This window comes from Vitis vinifera, chromosome 2 (genome assembly GCF_030704535.1).
Source record: "Vitis vinifera cultivar Pinot Noir 40024 chromosome 2, ASM3070453v1".
Lineage (NCBI taxonomy): Eukaryota > Viridiplantae > Streptophyta > Magnoliopsida > Vitales > Vitaceae > Vitis > Vitis vinifera.
Genome location: NC_081806.1, coordinates 16,969,198 through 16,992,631, shown reverse-complemented (window position 1 = coordinate 16,992,631; position 23,434 = coordinate 16,969,198). Strand labels below are relative to the sequence as shown.

At 35.2% G+C, this 23,434-nt stretch overlaps 1 protein-coding gene across 3 annotated transcripts in view; it reads right to left on the bottom strand.

The window, feature by feature from the left end:
- Window positions 1-23,434, bottom strand: part of LOC100255190 (DNA (cytosine-5)-methyltransferase CMT2) — a 78,677-nt gene that overhangs the window by 509 nt on the left and 54,734 nt on the right. For 2 of the 3 annotated variants that reach the window (XM_010666729.3, XM_010666733.3), the window contains 14 exons: window positions 17,093-17,298; window positions 16,923-16,988; window positions 16,582-16,830; window positions 14,253-14,311; window positions 14,110-14,176; window positions 13,644-13,973; window positions 13,304-13,372; window positions 13,137-13,223; window positions 12,930-13,017; window positions 1,349-1,470; window positions 1,166-1,270; window positions 409-452; window positions 272-341; window positions 93-196 (listed from right to left, as the gene is read on the bottom strand). In XM_010666729.3, coding sequence (XP_010665031.1) covers window positions 93-196; window positions 272-341; window positions 409-452; window positions 1,166-1,270; window positions 1,349-1,470; window positions 12,930-13,017; window positions 13,137-13,223; window positions 13,304-13,372; window positions 13,644-13,973; window positions 14,110-14,176; window positions 14,253-14,311; window positions 16,582-16,830; window positions 16,923-16,988; window positions 17,093-17,298 — 1,666 coding nt within the window. The remainder of the gene's footprint in view (window positions 1-92; window positions 197-271; window positions 342-408; window positions 453-1,165; window positions 1,271-1,348; window positions 1,471-12,929; window positions 13,018-13,136; window positions 13,224-13,303; window positions 13,373-13,643; window positions 13,974-14,109; window positions 14,177-14,252; window positions 14,312-16,581; window positions 16,831-16,922; window positions 16,989-17,092; window positions 17,299-23,434) is intronic. The other variant, XM_010666739.3, reaches the window with a different exon arrangement.

Genomic DNA, 23,434 nt, shown 5'->3' with positions numbered 1-23,434 from the left:
TCATTTTTCCTTTTCTCCAAACACAATGTGTCTTAATGTTCATTTCATCAAGAAAGCATGGTAAAGAAGAAATTCTTCACTAGTATCGATACCTCTCTTTAACTGTCCCACGGAACCTATAATAATCAGGAAAGCCTTGCAACCTTGCACACTCGCGTATGGTGAGGACACGGTCCTGCTCTGGATGTAATATTGCCTACAAGAATTTAGGCCTACAGTTAAATCCAGGACGTTTAGTCACATTGTGAAATGAAGTACTAAGAGAAAATACCTGGTTGCGAAGATATGGAAATGTCAATACAGTTGGCACGGTCTCATCCCACCATAATCTTGCAAATGGCCTACAACATACACCAAAAAGAACTTAGAGCACATGAATAAGTAGCAGAAACGAAGAAAATATCTCACCTTTTAGACTTCCCTTGTTCATAAGAAAAGACGCAATCTGGTACCTGTAATCAGAGAACATAATTTAGAACATTACAAGTGTTTTATTGGTCCTTCCTATGTTGTTATTGCATTCCAATAGGAAACCCAGATAAGAATGGATAATAAACTACAGGAATGAAAAATTAGTAACATTTTTCTTACTGATGTCTACCTATTTGGCAATGAATTTAACTAAACTGGGGCTTCTGGCAGTTAAAACTCTCTCTTAGCTATATTACTTCTCATAGATTACTTATTTTTTATATATTACAGAAGAAAAAGGAGAAAGAAATCGAGAAATTTAATTCAAAAATACTTGCTGCTATCTTTGAAGAGAGTCAATTGCAGGATTTCTATGCATATAATGTTCCAACATTCGCCAGTAGGCATATCTTATATGCAACACACACATTTTGGGTTCAGATGTTAAGAGACGATGAATGTTTGATCTATTTTCTCCAATTTCTTCCCCTGTCCACCGGATATGAAATAAAACTTTTGGTTAAGTTATATTTAATCTTAATATTTCTCAACTTCAATTCTGATGCAAATTGAAGGATAGTTGGCATGATTTCTGACAAACTTTGTATGATTAGTTTTGTCATCATTGCAAAAGCCAAAAGAAAATCTTGAAAACACAGACACAGAAAGCCAGAGAGTGAGAGGAGTCAAAGCCACATTCCCAGTTTGCATGGCCAGAAGGATAATCATCTGTGGAAGCAACAAGACCACTAACCAGTGGATGTCCAGATGGCAAAAGTATTGGCTTCATTGTTGGATCCCGTACAGCCACATTATCAGTTCCTACAATTACACCGGAGAGGTCCCTGAAATTTGCTCCCTACAAAACAAAAGGATTAGGAACCACTGGAGTCATCAAATTCCAACTAATCAATATAAAAGATCACATTTTTCCGACCTTCCTTCGAGGAATTTGACAAATCCGTAAATAATTATCCTCGTTTAATGGGTAAGGCCGATGGTCATATAGTATGGAGTTGTACCCTTTTGTAATACCACTTGATGAAGAACCAGCCATCGCTAGAGAATCAGGAAAGAAACACATCCAAGTCAACAATTAAGATCCATCATAAACATATCAACATTATCTGTGTGTGTGTGGGGGGTGGGGCATGGGATCATTGAAAGGATTGAAGATGTGGTTGACTGTAGGATATAAGTTTGTCTACAGTAAAAATAAAAAATTTCTGGACTAAAATGTAGAGAAAGCTATAAGTCATCTACAAGCCAAATGCTGATGCAGCAGTAATTCAATAAAACCCCAAGCTAACTCTGGTGGATAAACAAAAGACTTGAGATGGAGATGGACACCTTTTCCACATTGAAAATATGTTTCCACAGTGCACAAAACATGTGAGCCTTCACAGAATCAGCTAGGGATATTAGGAATAGAAACGAAATCAACTAAGAAACATTTGTCCAATCAATAAATCCTCCAAGTATCCCAAGTAGCCACTAGCCACATCTATTATAGCAAAATTTTCATCCTACTCTAATCCATAGCGGAAACAACATAAGAAAGTGTTGAACAACCAATTTTCTCAAAAGCTTATCAGAGCTTGATTTGAGAAGAGGTCTCGTGTTTGAGACACTTCTCCACAATCCAAATTATGTCTGTCTCTCCACGTGCAAGTATGGGGCCATATGTGAGGGAGGGTATTAAGAATTATGATATGCATAGTGAACCCAAATCCTACAAGCTTAAACTTTTAGGAAAATTGGTTGTTCAACATGGTATCTGAGCCAACATCCAATAACGGAAAACAATGGCCAAAATGACAATGACTAGAGCAAGCAAGGGTGGCAGCTTTGAGGAATCTTCAAATACCTCTCAAACGATCCCTACAATTGCTCCCACTATTCTTTCAGAAAATTCCTCTGTACAAATAATAACCCACAAATTAAATGGAAAAAATTTTCTTCAATGCTCATGCTCTATTCAAATGGTGATACATGGGAAGGGGAGATCCAACTATTTAAACCGAGCACAAATGATCCCTTGTACCAAATATGGGATGCTCAGAACTCAATGGTGATGGCATGGCTTATTCATTCAATGCAGGATAAAATCAATGAGACATACCTATATTATCCTATCGCGAAGGAAATTTGGGATGCCAGGACTTGCGCATACTCAAATTTAGAAAATTATTCTCAAGTGTTCGAGTTAAGAAATAAAGCTTAAAACATGAGGCAAGGAGACCTTGATGTTACTCAATATCTCAATGCTATAACCAAGTTGTGGCAAGAATTAAACCTATTCACAAACTGTGATTAGTGCTGCCTAAAAGGTGGAGTGCGATACAAAAAACTATTGGATAAGGAAAGAGTCCATGATTTTCTTGTAGGACTCAATAGAGAACTTGATGAAGTATGAGGACAGATTCTTGGACTAAAACCACTACCTACTATTGAAGAGGTATTTGCTAAGGTCAAGAGGGACGAGACTCAAAAACAGGTGATGCTTGGAGATGCTAGATCCATGCTAAGTACTGAAAATTCCGCTTTAACAGCTCTTGGTCCAAAAAACCGAGGAGACCAAAAGAGGACAACAATAGTGTTGGGATTGAGACCCTAAAAGCAAGATGTGATGTAACAAAATCAGACTTGACTATCCCCTAGCTATCCCTTTTATGCATTGATATTGATTTAAGTATTCAACCCATATCTTTTACATTATACATGACTTTGTTGCATTAGGAGTTATACAAAGGATACAAATCATTGGTTCCTTGTAAATAGAGAAATTGTTCAGGGCCAGTTCATGGATTTGGGCAATCCAGTAGAAACTATATTACTAATTAGAGGGATGACTTGTCTTGGCCCTTGCGATGAGTTTCCCATTAGTGCACTAGTATATATGATGTACACTGGACAAAACCTGCAATGAATCATGACTTAAGACTTTCAATTGTCATGATTCATCAAGTTATTACACAATATGGACTCTCCACCTTGAGAAAATATTGAGTCTCTCTTGAAATCAACAGAATGTTTTGACCTATGGATGAGACCTTAAGGTGGTCTTATATCCCTATGGATTGGGTTACTATTGATAGATACTGGTAGCAACAGGTATTCTCAATAGAGAAACCATTATATCTTATGGAATTGAGACAGTGTATCCCCTTGGATGATCCAAAGAACATGTTATCATAAAATTTGTGGCCGTAGTAATTCCCTTAGTGGAATTTGATATATACTCCTTGGAGCTAAAGTATATCAATTGATCACATAATAATTAGGATTTGTAACTCAAGGATTAGAGAGATAATCTTGATAGGTGATAGCACTACTTTGTTAGATTACAAACACCAGTTCATAGGGACTCTACATGTAGTGGATAGTAGGTCACAAACCCGAACTTTGTCTTATTGTTATTTACATAGGGTACTAGAGTGCAATTGATTCTCTTTAGTGAAATGTTGAATCAACTTCAAAATTGGATTATGAGGGAACTAGTACTCTTATGGGACCTAGTGGTCCCCACTTTGAGCTCATACACCATGATGACACGATTTATAAGGGTTAGATTGACTCTTAGTTCACTCTTGTGCATAATGGTGTTTTGGTAAATAAGTAAGGTTGCATAAGGGATAGTGAACAAGTTTACTAGATTAGGTTAATTGATTAATTAGATGGTCTTATGTAGCTAATTAATTAATTAGAACCCATTTGACAAAGTGACCCAAGCCTTGGTAGGCTCAATTTACTCAAGTATAAGACACTTGGTCTTTTAATTCGCCTAATGCCACCTTTGATATACCACTCTTTCTTTCTAGTAGGTTAGTTCATAAGGAATAGTTAGGTCTATCTAAACTAGCTTCCATGCAATTAGTTACTATATCCAAAATAAAATTAGTCTAAATGATTAGTTAGGTCTGGTCTACTGTGAGAAAGAGAGTGATAATAAAACCAACATGATAAATGTTATAAGGAGAACAATCAAGAATAGAACATAATTGAGCATTCAAAGCAGTTAATAATTAATTTAACAAAAATGTAGTGCTCTCAAACTACATGTCCTTTTGCAAGGTATTCTAGTATCATAAAAATCAAGCCTACGTGAGATAGATCATGACCATATTACAAGTTAGAGATCCCTTTTAATTGATCTCCCCACCTTAACCATAAAGGTATTTAAAGGCTAGATCAACATACCTTTAGTTTGACCCATAGACTATGCAAGTGGAACCGCATGAGACACTTCTACTACTTCATATCCAATGTCAAATGTATAACCATTGTCCTTGAACTATAAATGCCACCAAGTAAAGAACCCCTCTATGGAGGTGGTCGCTCCCACCATATCTAGTCTCATCCCTGTGGAGAGTCCATATCTCTTGATTCTTAGGGCTAACCTATTGTGGGAGTGGTATGAACCCAAATTAAGATGGACTTGATAATGGAGGTTGTGGGCTTCCTAAGGTCCTCTCCCACTTAATCTTTTGAGATAAATAAGAGTATTTTAAATCCTTAGTAATTATCTTGATGAATAAATTATTTACTTTGAGAATTTCCAAAAATATTTATTTCCTAATTGAAAATCTAGTATAACAGGAGAATATCAAGATGAAAATTTTAAAATTTTCATGGGAGTATTTTTCAAAGTGAATTTTGATAAATTATCTACTCTCAAAATTTTAAAAACTATTTTTCATAAAATTCTCCTTCTATACACAATTAATTCAATTAATAAATATTTTATCTAGAAAATGTTTTCAAAGAAATTTATCTTCATCAAAATACTAAGGCTTTTGGTAATAATCTTTAATCATAAATTATCTATAATGAAAATTTTCATAATATTTATTTTCCAAATTGGAAACACTACTATAATAAGGAAATTACCAATTTATGAGATTTTGAAAATCTTAAGAGTACCTTATCCAAGAAAGGAACTTTAACTTCTCATAACAAAATTCCTCACAAAGCCTATAGAACCACTGATCCCAAAACCAAGTGGATAGTTTCAAAAGGAATAACATTTTTATTAGCAACATCCAATTTAATAAATAATCTAGGAAAAATCTTCTCATAAAAATTTACCAAGAATACCAAAATATTTTTCTTTAAGTTCTAACACTTATTTTGGTAATTTTCTTAATTATAAATTATCTATCATGAATTTCTAAAATTAATTTATTTTCTTTAAATCAAAATCTTGTGCAAAATAAGAAAAATATTATTTTATAAAGATTTGGAAAAATAAAAACTTTTCCTTAAAAAAAAAATTATTCTTAGAGATCTTAAAGATTTGAAAAGATTATAAACAAAATTAAAATCTCTAACAAGTAATTTAAAAAGGGAAAGAAAGCTCTTAATCCTTTTCCAACTTATTTTTTCTTAAAATAAAATTTTCTAATCATGCACATTCCAATTTAAATAAGTTTTCCAATTTTGAAAAATCTATGAAAATTTATATTCAATTAAGAATACTAAAATATCCTATTTTAGGTCATATATGTGATTAATAAAGTGCATAAAGAATAAATAAGGAAATAACTAAATAGATCATGTTACATATTTGGTAATTAAAAAATGGATAAAATCTAAATTACCAAAATAGCCTTGCAACCAAATATTAGGGTTAGTAAAAATTGAAAAACCCTAAAAGGTCAATTGCCACAAAAAATGAGCCCAAGAAAAGGCCCAAAAAATAAACCCAAACAATCAAAAGGAATTGGACTCGCATATAATCTTGTAACAACATGCTCTTTGAACAACCTTGCTTCAATTGACCATATCCCCCTCGTTTTAGTTTTGAATTGCAAACCGTTTGAAGCATTGGATTCCTAACTTCCTAAGCTTCAAAACCCCATGTGATTTGCCTTAAGAAACTAACTGGAAATAGTTTGACTCAAAGTTGACATCACTGTGCTATCATGCTCTTTATATAACCTTGCCTCAATCGACCATATCTCCCTCATTGCAACTCTGAATTCCAATCCGTTTAAAGTACTATATTCCTAACATCCTAAGCTTTGAAACCATATGTGGCTTGCCCTAAGAAACTCATGGGAGGTAGTGTTGATTTCAAGTTAGAGTTGACATCACTATGCTGCCATGGATCTCGAAGCAAGAACTTTCAAGAATATTTCCATTTTTCTTTTTCTTAAATCACCATAGGATTTCAAAAAAGAAACTTCAAGAATTCTTCCTTTTCTCTTGAGTCACCATAGATGGATATAAAAAACTGAAATTTTTACAATAATAAAAATTTCAATGCCCTTATAATGTAACTTACAACTTATCTATTGAAAAGAAAAGATTTTTACAACAAAATAAAAATCTTATACCCCTTATAGGATGCACAACCCAATCTAGAAGAGAATAAAAAAGCAGAAATCATATTCATTCATATTCATTCATTCAATTGAATCAATAAAAGCATTTCATTTATTCATCCCTAGGGGCCACAACATAATGAACCCAAATCCTAAAAGCTTCAGTTTTTAGGAAAATTGGTTGTTCCAACTCTTTTAGGACATCTTAAGGCACAACACTTCACAAACCCGATGTGTCATCGCTCTAAATTCTAACTTCACACTACTCCTAACTACCACACTTTGTTTTTTACTCCTCTAAGTAACCAAATTTCCCTAGATAAACATGCAATACGTTGAAGTTAATCTCCTATCAGTTATTGAACCAGCTCAATCTGTATCTGTGTATATTTTAACTTTTTGTTGCTCATTCTTCTTAAAAAATAGTCATTTTCTTACTGTACTCTTCAAGCATCTTAAAATTCTATAAATTGCTTCAAGATGCACTTCAAAAAGTGAATGCATATATTGACTTGCATACTAATTACAAAGGCAATATCCTTTCATGTGTGAAATAGGTAAATCATACCAATCAATTTTTAGTACCTTGTAGTATCCATCGGACCCTTAGTTTCTACCTTTCCAAGCTTTACATTAGGATCTATAGGGGTATTTGAAGGTCAACAACCACTCATTCATGTTTCTTTAAGAAGATCAAGAATATATTTTTATTGTGAAACAACAATTCCCTTCTTTTACTATGTTAATTCCATTCCAAGAAAATATCTCAAGGCTCCAAGATCTTTAATTTCAAATTCAGTAGCTAGGTACTTCTTCAAATGATTCATCTCAACCATATATTCTCCAGTTAGAAGAATGCAATCCACATAAATTGTTAACACTATGACTTTATCTTTTGGACAGTATTTCAGAAATAGGGGTGTGATCTGTTTGTGCTTGACAAAACTTATTTTCTTCATAAAGTGGGTGAGCCTTTTAAACCAAGCCCAAGGAGATTGCTTAAGGCCATATAATGAATTTTTTAGTTTACAAACCTTTGAGCCAATCCTTTTATCAAAACCAAGAGGTAGATCCATGTACACTTCCTCCTTTAAGTCTCCACTGAGGAAGACATTTCTAACATCTAGTTGTTGTAATGGCCAATCCAAATTTGCAGCAATTAATAAAAAAAAACTCTAACTGTATCTAATTTTGCAGTAGGAGAAAAAGTTTCTAAGTAGTCAATCTTATATGTTTGTGTAAATCCCTTAGCAACAAGACACGCCTTTTACCTTTGTAGAGAACCGTCAAAATTATATTTGATAGTGAACACCCACTTGCAGCCAACCATAGTCTTCCCTTTAGGTCGAGTTACCACCTCCCAAGTCTTATTCTTTCCAAGGGCCATCATTTCCTCAAGAACATCCTCCTTACACTCTAGAATTTTTAAAGTATCTTGTACATTCTTCAGAATTTCTACACTAGAAAGTTAAGAGGTAAATGCGAGCATGAAAGATGACAAATTCTTATAAGACGCATAATTGGACATAGGATGTTGAGTACAATACTTAACACTTTTTTGGAATGCAATAGGGACATCAAGATCACTAAGAGACTCTCCATGTTTAATATTGGAAGAAGAACATGGTTTAGATGGAGGCTTGCCTTTCCTACTATTCTTTCAAGATTTCACTTTAATACATAGTGACATTTGGGGTTCATCTCAAGTTCAAAGTATTACAAATAAAAGGTGGTTCATTACTGTTAATGATAATCATACTCATGTCTATTGGGTTTATCTTTTAAAAGAAAATTTTGAAGTTGATCAAATTTTTAAAAATTTCTATTCCATGATTCAAAATCAGTGTAATGCAAGTATACAAGTTTTTTGCACTAATAATGGAAAAGAATATTTTCAGTCTATTATTAGGGATTTTCTTGGAAAAAAAAGGGATTATACAGCAAAGTTCTTGTTAAGCAATCCAAAGCAAAATGGTATATCAGAAAGAAAAAATGGACATCTCTTAGAAGTAACTCATTCCCTAATCTTTACTATGAATGTTTCTTAACATTTTTAGGGGGATGCAATTCTCACATCATGTCATTTGATAAATTGCATGCCATCACGAGACCTTCAATTTCAAACACATTTGGATAATCTCAGTAATCTTTAGCCACAAAACTGAGTCTTCTCTTCATTGGATCCAAAAATCTTTGATTGCACCACCTTTGTCCATGTTCATGAACACGACCAAACAAAAATTGATCCAAAAGCTATGAAATGCGTGTTCCTAGGATATTTTGCAACTCAAAAGGGCTATCAATGTTATTCTCTAGAAAAGCATGGGTACTTCACTTCTATAGATGTCACATTCTTTGAAAATCGACAATTTTACACCAAAAATTCCCGTCAAGGGGAGAAAGAAAGTGAAGAAAATTTTTGGGAAACATGTAGGGAAACACCCATTCCTCTACCGAGCCCATCTCAATTCCCATCTCATCATGATTTTGAGCTACAAAATCAGCCAAGTTCCTTGGATTTATCCAAACCAAATCAATCCCATTCCCCTCATGTGTTTGAGCCAATGATGCCTCCTACCAATGAACAAAACATGATAGGGGGAGATTTGCTAATGCAACTAGAGCTACTTGTTTATTCATGAAAGAAGAATTCAGAAAAAAGAGAAAATCCCATAGTTCTTCAACAAGGTTAAGAGCCTGAACCAAATTCAAATACATCTCCTTCAAACTCTGATTCTAGTCTTGAATTTGTTGATCTTGATGAATATTTATATACCAATACATTTGATTTCTACTATAATTCAAACTCTATCTCCTATTCTAATTCAAACTCTACATTGTACTCTAATTCAAAGAAATAATAAATAGATACATGCTAATATTTAAATTAAAGATAAACAATATTCATAGTCTCGACAAAAAGAAATGTTAGGTGAGTGATAGGCCACTACTATTTGCAATTCTTTAGTGGCCTTCGATCACAAGAACCAGACATGTCTTCATCATAAATTTCAAATTGAATGCAAAGTTGAAAACAAACTTTCACAAGTACTTTTGACAATGCTAGATGAATTGGGAGTTTGTTCAAGAACATAAAAACTCTATTTGATAAGTTCCATTATGCAAATAATTCTGCATGGGTTTTCAATATTTCAAGGCAAAAATATTAAGAAGGAAAACTACGTAAGTGCTTCCTCAACTAGGGACTTAATATATGTGCTTTTCCCCAAAAGGGCATTTTTTTTTATTAGGAAAGGTAAGTATAACTAAGAAGTCATGAAGAAGGGTAGAAGATTCTTAAAATCATAAAATAAAGAAGGAAAAGGACTACGTGCATAATAACAAAAAACCCCTTCCACAAAATTGAATAAAGTCCGAAACAATAAACAAACTCAATAGAGAAAGCAACTTTCCCTCTTAGCTACCTAGCAACTTCCTAGTTGCCTAACCTAAATTCCCTAGGAAGGAATAACCCATGCATCTAGAAAGTTCAACAATATGGTCATGCCCCTATGACACACCTCTTTCATGCCTTTCTTTGGAAGACCAAAATTCCTCTTCAATTGCCATCCTAGAATTGCTAGGCTTCCAGAATGCCCTAATAATCACACCCTTATAGTCTTGAAAGGTGTTAGGCACAAGGCAAAAGACATCCTATCTAATAACCAATTGACTTTGAATAAGGACAAGCTAATTGTCTTTCATGTGATTCAATATCACACCTATCCCAACACCATCCTAGGACAACACCTATAGCAAGGCATACGCATCTATCCTAGGATTTATTTCTTGAGCCATCAATTCCTAGGAAGTAGCATTATTACATACCCTAATTATATCTCTACTCGCATGATGCTCCAATGACTCAAACCCATAACCCAACTCTAACACCATTAGCTAGTCCTAGGGCTTTAAGCCATGAGCCGAATAAGTGGTATCAAAAACAGGTCATGAGTTTGAAATTTTGAACCACGAGAGCATCATTTTAGGGGAGGGATTGTAGGTATGCAACAATACCACTCCTTGAGAAATGATGGCTTAAGAAATGAACCCTAGGATGGGTTTGTATGCATTAAGTCAAGATGTCTCTGAATTAATGATTCCTTAGGATGCCTTAGGATGAGTGTAGCCTCAAGATAAGCACAATATCAAATGCCATAGAAGGGTATAGTCACACCTTTACATCTTTACCAACAAGCAATTAACTTTCAAATGAGATGGCAAACATTAGGCCTAAACAGAAAAGGTCACCAACACTCACCTGTTCTAGGTTGCCCGTAAAACACCCATCAGTATTGAGCTCAAAGCACTAAATAGGTGGGGGATTCTACTTACCCCTGACAATGACTCATGGAAGCAAATTGATCAGCAATCTAACAAAAAGGTAATACCCATGCTTGCTTGGATAGTAAGGGGTTTTGGGTATTATGGGAAACTTTGAGATTTGACTCCATGCATAGTAAAAAAGAGTAACCTAATAAAAAATATAAAATCATGAACAGTCCTCTCATTCTCAAAGATTCTGATATTCCTCTCAAACAAATCTATCAAAGAGTAATTGAAAGAGTCTCGTACCATAATATCTCCCCCTAAGGCTCCTCTCAAGCACTGGAATAGAAATAACTAGCATGTCTGCACCATTTTTTTAGGCCAACCAACATAATACAACCTCTCTAGTATTCTTAAGTAAAGATTTAAAGGAGGAAGAGTTGGTCAACCTCTTGTTTTTTGATGACCTTTCTCTTCCAAATCCTTCTTTCCATGGCCCAATACCTCTTGGTTGTTGAGGATGGGGAATGAAAAGTTAATATAATATGAACAATAGGGAAGGGAGGTCAAAAAATTCCTAATCCCTATGCATTAATGTTCACCCTCTTATAGGCCACAAACCAAGCTAAGACTTTGATTTTTAGAAGAGAAAGGTCATTGCAGACCAAGGCCCAATGCCTTGTTCATATAGGATGATGAGCACTAAGCTTTCTGCAATGCTAACAATAGGGAAGGGAAGTCAGAAAAATTCCTAATTACTAAGGGGTCTTGGAAGTCAAAGTTCCATCATGTCAATTATAAGCTAACATTCAGGAAATTTTCAATCTATATAGGAGGTGAGATGAAGGGAATAAATAACAAACAAAAAGAAGCATTTAGAAGCTAAATGTATCAAGTGATTATTTGAAAACATTCACCAAAGAATCATTAAAACCATGCCTATTGCTTACCATCAAAAGTGAACGTTGATTTGACATGAAATCTATCTTCACTAGAAGCTCCCCTTTGAAAGTACCTCAATCTTTCTTATGCCCTACGGTCATCTCCTTCCTATGGGCCACACTGAAAAGCTTATTCTAGCCAATGACATTTGTGGATCATCTTCAATGAAGTTCCAATGGGAAATAGCAGAAAGGATTGCCTCTCTATCTATTTTATGAGATTTCAAATCTTCTTAAATTAGGTATGAATTGGAATTTGGAGGGACCAAGGCAAGGATCATTGGTTTTTTTCAACATCCAATTGCTGGTGTATCATAGAAAGCAAGATTTTGAGATTTCACCCATATTTCTAGTCCCTAACTCAACTTAGGGGCACTTCCTGATGTTTTCCTTATTTTATTTTATTTTTTCAAAAATTTTCAGGTATTGATAATTTGGTAGTTCTCAAGTTATTCATTATGCACATTAAACACCTTACCTAAAAAAAAATGAATCTTGCATAGGATGGTTCAAAATTGAAATGCATTACAGAAGCTTAGCATTCCAATCTACAGATATGCTAGGATATCTAAATCTTCCTTCATTTAATCTAAAAAATGATTAGTGCTGTTGTTCTGGTTCTTGAATTATGTCTCATTCTTGGCTGGTAGAACCACTCAATCGAAAAATTGGTAACCAATGACATGTAGCTAACAGAAATGGTTTATGAAAGATGATGGCTCTCAATCTGAGATTTTTTTTCTTCCAAATTTCACATAACCTATTGCTGGAAAACTTAAGACATGATATTGCATTTGATTAAATATACAATCTAACAAGAAAAAAGAAAAAGAAGACAACAAAAAAGAAAAGATCAAGAATATAACTAGCACATCAAATGTAAATGTCAAGATTCAGAAGGTTTTGCGCATGATACAAATTAGATTAAGACATGATATCAAGATTAACCCCAATATTTTCATTTAGAAAGACAATACATTACCATCTTTAGTTGACCTTATATATTTTTGAAACTCTGTTTCTGGAGGCTTTCCATAAAGCATCTCATCACGAGTTTCATAGTTTGTGACCTAAAACATTACAACCCAAAAATAAGAAAAGAAAAATTACGCGTTAAGTTAGCTGAGATTATTAAATTATGAGAAAGCAGCAATCCAAAAATAAGCCAAATTAAAAGTAGTGATCATACAGCTGGAAGATCAGATATAGCATCACGAAGAACAACGGCTTTTTCTAGTTCACGAGGTTGGCCTTCATCATAAGCAACAATATTGCACTACAACATGAAGGTCAGAGGAGTTAGAAATAGACAGTAATTCAAATTACCCACATAATTTAATGAAACAAAATCAGCACCTCAAACTCAGATGGAGGCCAATATTTTGCAACAACATCATGCGTAGGAAGTGGAAATTGGGGTAGACTCTGCAAGCAAAAGACTATCAGGTAAATGCTCATTTGGACACCACATAGAGTTGAAATCATTCATTCTGTAATATTTAGCAAATCCAAACAAGTATCTCAAGTTGGTTAGGATTTATATAAGTTCTCCCACTGCATGAATAATGCACATTGCACCTTTTTACACAATTGCGTTTCTAATTTTTTTGACTTCAAATTTAGTGTAACTAGAATTACAAAGCCATTGGTAAATTCTTTCCATTTGAAATTAAACTTGAGATGAAAAAGTATTTACCTCACCAGGATGAGCACCCCACAGGAAAACACGCAACCGAAATTGTGGAAGACCATAACAGCCTGCAGCAATCATTCCTAGCCTTGCTTGGTATTTCATGTGCACCAAACGGCTAATGGCATATCTTCCCAAAGAAGCTTTATCCAACTTTAATAGGTCAACCACATTTTCCATTAACACATATTTGGGCTTTAAGAATTTCACTATGTCCATGAAGATTACTATTTGGTGATTTCTTTCATCAGAAAGTGGGGAATCGACATTTCTAAAGCGATTATAACCACTAATCCCTTGGCAAGGAGGGCCCCCACAGATAACATCAACATCACCCTGGAATATATTGATGCATTCAAGATGACAAAATTCTTCAGAAAAGATATCTTTCTGACAGCAATTTTCTGATGGTATGCGTCCAGCTTCTATAATCAATAAAGGGGACAAGAGGAAAGAAAAGAAACCAACTCACTGGGCGTGGCAAAATTTTAGATTTCAGTCCATTTCTTACAAAATCGTATATCCCTTCCTGGCAATTACTGAGAAAAGTACATACAGATAAGCAATACTGAACCCGGTAGAGCATAAATTTATAGTACTCAGCAAATACAATACCTCAATCCTTCAATTGGTTCCCATGTATCTTCACTTGGACCATAACCCTTCCAGCGCACCTAACAAAATAGTGATGCATAGTAAAGGAACCCAACAAGGGATGTGGATCATATTCCAATACATGCACATGCCAAAAGGAAAATAAATCAAATTATTTGTTGTGTTCTTCAAGCATTTTCAAAAGACAATATTATGAATATAATGTTCACAAGGCTTTTTATGTGGTTAACAGTATATTAATTCCTCTAATAGAGCACCCACAAGCACACAGAAAACACACATTTGTTTCTTAAGCTCCTCCAATTTTTCATAAAAACAACAAAGGTTATGATATTGTCTACTGAACCTAATTGATTTGTGTTATGATTTTCAGCACATGACTAAAGAATGGAAATGGATGAACAGCATCTTTTCAACAGTGGAAGGGACAGGCATCCATAACTGGACAAAAAAGGCACTTGAGATCCAAGGCCTAAGAGATCTTGAAAAATATCTCACAAACATAAACAAAGGTGAAAGGCTAGAGTTGATGGTTACCAGAATACTGATAGCAGCACCACCCCTTGAGCAAGAGATTGCCAGAGTTTGGGACAGAACAGTTTCTGCACTGGCCTATAATCTTCCAGTGCCTGACACCAAATCATGCATAGCTTTCACTGAAAATATTTCCTGACTTTGGTGGGGATTAAGCTCTCTAATCATGTAATAAGGGGTGTAAGAAAGTTGCGCCTTTTTGCAAGCGCTTTTAATATATTCTGCTTATTTACCTATCAAAAAAAGGGGGGGGGGGGGGGGGGGGGGGGGGGGTGGAGCGGTGGGTATAAGAAAGGATTTCTTTCTGGAGACCTTGAGGGTATGAATCATAAGAAATCCTAACCACTGTATGCCAAGAAATCCTAGGGCTTGTCAGAGTGCCAATGCTGGTGCTCACCGTCAATGTTCTTTCAAGAGTTAGCAAAGCTTGAGTTGCCTAGGCTGAGTCCAGAACCTTAAACAGTGCAATCTGAAGCCTAAGAGCTGTTCCAAGAACAATTCCTTTTGCAGAAGGCAGGGCACCTTCATCAGGTTGAGTAGCTAAAGCAGGCAAATGAACAGTTAAGACAAGAGAGTGCGATTCTTAGAGCTTAGGTAGGGACAATATTACCCAAACCTAAAGTCTGACACTCTCAAACCAGGGGCAAACACACTTCTTAGAGAGGAAGGGGAGACATATGCTAAAATCAACCTGAGACATCAATGACAGGAGTGAGAAGGCTGGGAATAATGACAAGGGCAACTTACTGGATGTCCTTCAAAATGACAACAAAAAATAAGGAAAAGCTTAGTGCTAGATTAGATAGCATGGAGAAGACAGTTGAGGAAATCATGAAATGAGTGGTTTACTGTCTATCTCCAATCCATCCATTGCTGAGAGCTTGCAGAAATATGCCATAGGAATTTCTTGGGCCAAATTTGATCAACTCAACAGCACTATGAACCCTTTAGAACACATCATGCGTAAATGACCATAGAACTTAACCATGATGCATTTTTCAACTTTAGGAAGCTTGAAACTGGGTCCCTCAGTGGACAAGTGAAGTGGTTGTGTCGAGCCCTTGCAAATTGAGGGATGTAAATAATGCAGTAGCTATATGGAATTATCAGAAAATTCAGATTTATCCATGCATTTTCGTAGAAGAGAGATCTTCTAGGCTAGTTGGAGGAAAGATTTGATGCCGTCATCTTGGTGAATTTTCATTGCTAACACAGAACCTAGATCAAAATAAAGAGAAAGCTCTTGACAAACCTAGGTTTTAAACAAGAAGGAAAAAATAAATTAAAAAAAAAAAGAGCTTGGAAGCAAATGAGCCATAAGACAAGGAAAGATGAAGATTCGGGAACATGAGACAGTGCTTGGAACCGGTTTTTACTCCTCTTAATGCATCCTATGAGAGGGTATTTTATGAGTTGAAAAGGATGCAAAGAGTTCAAATGGCCAGCTCCAATGCAATGGGAACTATTGGAAAGAGACCAGTCTAAGAACTGTTGGCAATCACCCGAAACAAGTCATACAGAGTAGAAGTACTAAAGGCTCAAGGATGTGGTGGAACTTCCATTCAAAAGCGTTATTGAAGAGCTTTAATTGATCAAGGCTTGGCTGTCAGGAAGAAAGGGGAAGAGCAGTAGCAGAAGGCAATGGATGAGGGCTCTCCATTAGGGTATGCCCCAGGGGCGAGGAATATGATTATTGTCATCAATGGGGAGACATGAACAGAAGCGGAAAATAGATACTCTGACACTAAATACGAATCTCTTCAGAGAAAAAATATAAATATATTTTTCTGAGTACCTTAAATTTCAGCCCACGTTTGCCTGTTTCGCTGGGATCACCATAACAAATATCAACAAGTTTCAAAATTTCAAGTTCATCAGTGGCAACTTTAATGTCATGTGGAGAATTTATATTGCTCTTGGATGTTCTCAAGACATTTGACCTAGACTGGGATTTTCTTTCTACAAGATTGAGTGCATACTGTTCACATAGCATTTCCCATTCTTTTAATAGATCCAGAAAATCCTCGGCAGTTTCATTCCTGACCTATAAAGAGATGAAAAATAATATCTGAGAAATCAGAACATTTGGGTACCACCAACTTGACCATAATCAAATAGTACAAATGCAATACTTACTTGAGTTTCTGGATGATTTAATTTCAAACTCTCACAAGCTGATTTATCAAAATCAAGGGCCCACTTCTGAAATAAAGAGGAGAACAACAACGTAAATAAGGCCATAAAACAATTTAAGTTAGCTTAAAGGTGGTCACCAAGAACTAAAACCAAATGACTTAAAAAATTACCGTCACAAGATTAACACAAGAAAGCTTGGCACCAAGGCACAAGCCAGTTGACATTCCACCACAACCAGAATAAAGATCTAATAATGCTAATTCGGCTTTGTCAGGTTTGCAACCATCCATATCCTCTGGGAAAGTCGTATTGGCTACACTAAGGGGAGTCTCAATGCAATTAGGTGAGACTAAATCATAACCCTTCACTGAATTGTCTGAATTAACACAAAATAGGCAGTAGAGTTAATGGATTTAAAATTAGGCATCAGCATAAGCTGCAGTTACATAGAAAATGTTTAGATTTTGCTGAAATTAACAGAAGTCAAGGAAACATTGCAGGCACATGGAAATGAGAGGAATCAAGTTTCTTTATTTTTGAAAGTTTATTAGGACATGCTTAAAACATATCAAATACCAGTAAACAGACATTTAAAGTACGACCTAACTTGGGATAGCTTAAAGCTGATTCAAAGCCATAATTTTCAAAGGATAAAATATCAAAAACATAAAATAGATTATTATATAAGCTAAATTATAGAGCTTCTACAAGAAGTAACATCTTCTTGCCTTTCCCATCAAGGTTAAGTGATAAGCTACTTTGAACTTAATAAAGATATGATCATTACAGAATTTTGGTGATATTCCAACAATTTATTATTTGGCAGCCTGATTCTAGTTAAATGGAAGAAAAAGATAAATGGATCCTATCATCAATTTGCTGCCAACTGTACTAATAAAGCTCTAGAACCTTTAGATGTTACCAATTTCTTAAGATGGATGAAAAATTTTACTAATAATGCTGAAAAACCTATTATTTTAAATGACCTAAAACCATGCTGATTTTTCAATGTTTGAAATCTCCTGCACTAGCCCCACGTTTTTTTCTAGGATTAATCACAACAAAGATTTAGCTATAGAAAGCATTTAAGCCCATAGAAAGACAAAATAAAGCATAATAACAAAGAAGTCAGGACCAAATAAAGGAAAGAAAAAACAGCTTATACCAAAACTGACTTATGGGTTTCTAGATGATGTCCATTTACTATAAATGAAAATGTCTTCAACTGCTACTTGTGGTTTGGCCATTTATGTAGAAGCCAATGCACTACTCCTACAAATTGAGTTGAGACATCCTCATTGGATTTTAATAACCTCTTGGAGGAGGTGGTCAGTTATCTCATAGGTGACACATGGAAAAAAAGAGCTATGAAAATTGGATTCCTGGATTTGTAAAATTATAGATCTTTCAAGTGGTTTTGTCTATTGCTTTGTTAGGAGGCCTATGTTGATAGATCAGTAAAAAACAAGTTGTGAAGCAAAGAACCTATGATATCCCACATCAGATATGGGAAAAAGTTCCTAACACTATATATGTCTAGGCTCCCTTAACCATGTAGATGTGTTTTAAAGCCGGGGGGGCTTCAAAGCAAATAATATCCACATGGTTAGGAGCAGATCGGTACAAATGATATTACAGCCAATCCTTGACCCCCCAGTGTGGGACTTTGTTTAGCCCTATAAGGAATGCCTATGCATTGGGCTCGCAATCTTGTAAGATACAACAAAGATATTGAATCTGCATTAGGATTGTGATATCCTCCATTAGATAGGGAAAAAGTTCCTAAATACATGTATAAGCTTCTCTTAACCATGTAGACGCATTTAAATTATAAGGGTCTTTTATGCCTAGAGCAAAAACAATATCTACATAGTTGGGTGCAGGTCATTGCAAAACCTCTTCAAAAAAGTGTTTCTTAGAAATTACCTCTTCAAGTGTTTAGCCACTGAGAATGTAGATTACTGATTCTATTGTGTGCTTTTTCGTGTATCAGTATTGGATAGACACTTGTACACTACTTTCTTCTTTCTAAGTATTGGTTTTGTTAAAGGGTTATTAGTGATAATTTCATTAAGGGCAAGTTTAGTCTCTCAAGATATTTTAAAGGCAATATATACATGTTGTTGACTAATATGATTAAAAATACCAAAAAGTAAATCCCTAACTTTCGAGATTTGATTGAATTTATTTATTTAATTTTTTTTTTATAAAAGAAAAAAGATATATTAATTATGGATAAAAAGTACATGAGAAGGATGAGGGTTCCTCCCCACAATATACCAAAGAAAAAACAAAACTAATCAAAGCATAACTAAACTACACTATACAAGGAGACCTATACAAAAGGGTTACTCTACATAAGGACATGCATAGATGTCACTTCCTCAATCAAGACTAAGCTCCTCTCTTTGCTATCAAACCCATTTGATTTACATACTGAATGATAATTGAGTTGAATAACATTCAAAGGAATGTCATTAAAGGTGTTGGTATAAGAGACTCAGAAAGTGGAATAGAAGTGAAGCAAAGCCCACAACATCTATATCATTCTCCACTTATCATCAACGATTCTGACATTTCTTTCTCACCACACAATCCAAAGTAATATGAGAACAAGCGATTTGCCAAAGGGTCTTCCCATTAATGGAACCCCACAACCCCTATATTAAATGATCATTGTGCCTCATATACGCCTAGGCAAAACCCAATCCACCCTAGCTTGTCTGAATCAACTATGTCATAGCCCCAAAGTTATTAGGTAATCTAGAAAGAAATGGGTAATCGACTCTCCACTCCCCATATATGAGATGCACCTATAAGCACTAAGGGATTTGAAAGGTCTTTTCAACTATAGGATGTCCTTGGTGTTTACCTTCTTGTGCATTACTAGCCAAGCAAAGGCTTTAACCTAAGATGAGACTTTAAATTTCCATAAAAATTTGGTTGGAGAGAATGAAACTAGAACTGATCTATGGATGAAGCCATAAAGAATGATTTTGTTGAGAATAAGCCTAAATAGGATAAAAACAACCCTCTCGCATTTGGGATAGATGAAGACAAGTGCACAAAGGTGAGTGAGGACATGAGTTCTTCAAGGTTCTCAATTTCCAAATCAATAAGGTTGCAAAGGAAGTTAAGGTTCCAAGAAAAATGGGAGTTGCCAAGGATCGCTAATGTGATGAGATTTTTAACAATGACAACTCATAAAGACCTCAAAATTGTGAGCACAATGGTTGGTTTCCCCACCACAAATCTCCCCAAAAACGAATTTTCACCCCATCACCCACCATAAAGTAAGTATATGTAGAAAAATCCAAGAATACCTATGCAATGGTAACCCAAGGACGTTGATGTGACCATATTCGGATGTGTGCCAGAGAACCTCCAAAGCCATTACCCTAGGAGAGCATGATTCCTTAAAGAAACCTTCCCAAACCTCAGAGAATTCTCTTTCCATTTTTTAGGACTGCAAAGCTCACGGAGTACAAGCAATCCCTCATCCAAGACCTCTATTTTGTGTTCAAACTTTTCTCTCTAGTATGCGATCCAAAAATCCCCAATCCGCATGATCATAGGTCTATTGAAAATCAATTTTGAAGACTACCTCGTCCTCTTCTAAACACATTTTGTCATCTACCATTTCATGAGCAATCAAAACATCATCCAAAATTGGTCTCCCCTCAACAAAAGCTCCTTAAGAAATATAGATGGTTTCGTGGAGGATTCTTTGGATGCACCCTAATGAAATCTTATCTATGATCATGTACAGACTAGTAACTAAGCTAATAGGTCTGAAATCTTAAATTCTATTAACTTGACTCATTTTTGGTACAAAAGCAATAAAGGTAACATTAGTTTGATTTATTGCCTCATTATTGTGAAACTCCAAAAACACCCTTCATAAATCCTCATTAATCATAGTCCAACATTTTTGAAACATTGCTATGGTGAATCCATCATGCCTAAAGGCCTTTTCCTTGTCTAACTAAGAAATAGCATTGTTAATATGGGAGACCAAGTCAATCCTTCGAACCTCCAAGAATCACCTAGGGACTTGTAGTATAGCTTTCCAAAAGAATGCACTATGTCTTCCGAAATGTTATCAATATTGTCTAGAGTTATTCCTTCTTCAAACAACAAGGACTTCATGAATTTCCTTTTTCGCTTATCATTGGCCACCTTATGAAAATACTTGGTTTCAATCCTCTTCTTTTATCCATTTGACCCTTGACTTTTACCTCCAATGAATCTCTTCCTTTAATAGTAACTCCTCCAATTCCCCCTTCCTTAAGGCCCTCATTATTTAAAGTTCAAAAACCATAATCTCTTCCTACTCACTAGCATCAATTATGACAATGTAAGTATGTATAGAAAAAGACATCTTATTTTGTTCTTTCAATTTAGATTTGAAAAATTGTAGCTTCTTCCCGCCTTTGTGACATTCCTATCCTAAAACCCAGCACTCATGACCCAAAAACTAAATCCTTCCTTTAAAGTCAAGTAAAGTAACATGTTCTCAAACTTGAGTGAAGCTAGACCTCCCGTAAATGGATTAGAGTCTAGGATGATTGACTAATGATTAAAAGCTAGCCTGGGAAGCACTTCTTAGAGGCTTTAAGGGAAACTTTGCTTCCACTCATTTCAGTATAAAAAATTATCTTATCTCTTATAAACAAGTAAATCTTGCATGTTTGACCAAGTGAAAGACAAGTTGCTAAGGGAGGGATCAATTAATTCACTCTCTTGTGAATTCATCAAAAAAACCCTCATGTTAGGGGTTAATCTTGAGCCACCTAACTTTTTTGAAATTCTTCTTATGGCATTAAACCACCCACCCCCTCCCCCCTCCCCCCAACCCCCAACCAACACTATTTCAAAAAGTTTAGTCTAAAAAAGTCTTAAAGCACCATTCAAAAATCCTTCCTCAAATTGGAATTATTAGGAACATAAACTAAGTTGAGCTAAAAAGTCCCCTCCACATTTGAAACAAACTTAATTGTTACCAAAAAAGACCTTAACGTCATCTCTAAACAATTGAACTCATCTAAGTCCCACATTATCACAACCCCTCTCGATGATCCACAAGCCGAAAGAACCACCAACTCTTTATTTTGACTTTCCACACACTAACCACAAACCATCTATCACATGTCTTCCTTTTTCTTTCTTGAAGCATCACAATGTTTGGGGTTTCATGGCTAAGACAATCCTTAACCACTCTTCTTTACTTTCAAGAATTCAACCTTCTAATACTCCAATTAATGATCTTCATGTGAACACTTAGACGCTAGAAAACTATGTTAGGAGAAAATGCCTATTCATGAGAGCAACAACATCCAAGAAATAGAAAATAGATAGAACACACACGATTATAGTGGTTCGCTCTCAATGTGAAAACTACATCCCCCTTGCCACTGCAGAATTTGCACTATGATCAAAGAGAAAAATACAAGGTGATCTCAGGCCTAATACCACTCCTCTATTTTCACACATCCTCACCCTAAAAAGGGTCAACAACCAAAATTCCATCTTCCAAAACTGGTTGTATGTAATGATATCGAACTTGTATACACTTAGTCTTAGCATAATAAACTGGATTCTTTACTAGATGAATAGAGCTCTGACCATCACAATACAAAATGTTCTTTTCATGTTCCTGGCCTCACTTCTCCAACAAATTCTATAACCATACCAACTCCTTGGTAGCTTCTATCATAGCAACATATTCTGCCTCAATCATGTATACATACCCAATAGTACTCTTCTTGTTGTCACTATTACCAACCATAGCAACACCAACATAGCCTTACAGATCCAAGTCTAATTTCTTAAACTCTTTTGACAACTCCACTTCAAGCTTATTAATTTCTTGTATGCAAGCTCCTACAACAGCATGTCATCAACATTTAACAACAAGATAATAAAAGAGTTGTCAAATTTCTTGACATAGCAACAAGGATCTAATTGACAACACAAGAACCAGTTATTACTCATAAACCTTTCAAATTTCTTATACCATTTTCTTCAAGTCTGTTTTAGACTATACAAACTCTTTTAAAGTTTGCACACCATTCTCTCCTTGCTTTGTACTTCAAAACCCTATGGTTGTTGCATATAAATTTCTTCCTCCAAGTCACCATGAAGAAAGGTTGTTTTTATGTCTAACTGTTCTAGTGCGAGTGTTCTTTTGCCACTAGTTAAGGCACCAATCAGATTGTGGTCAATTTTATCACTGAGAGAAAATTTCAATATGGTCAATGCCTTCTTTTTATTGAAACTCCTTTATAACCAGTCTTGCTTTATACTGCTTACTCTCATCATGTTCTTTCACTTAATAAATATATTTTTTATTCAATGCCTTCTTAGTTTTTGGTAGCTCAGTCAGCTGCCATGTCTCATTAGATAATAAAGAGTCAATCTCATCCTTTATTGCTAGCTCCCACTCAACTGATTCATCAACTTGCATTACTTCCTCATAACTTTCTGATTTACCCCAATCAATCATCAAAATG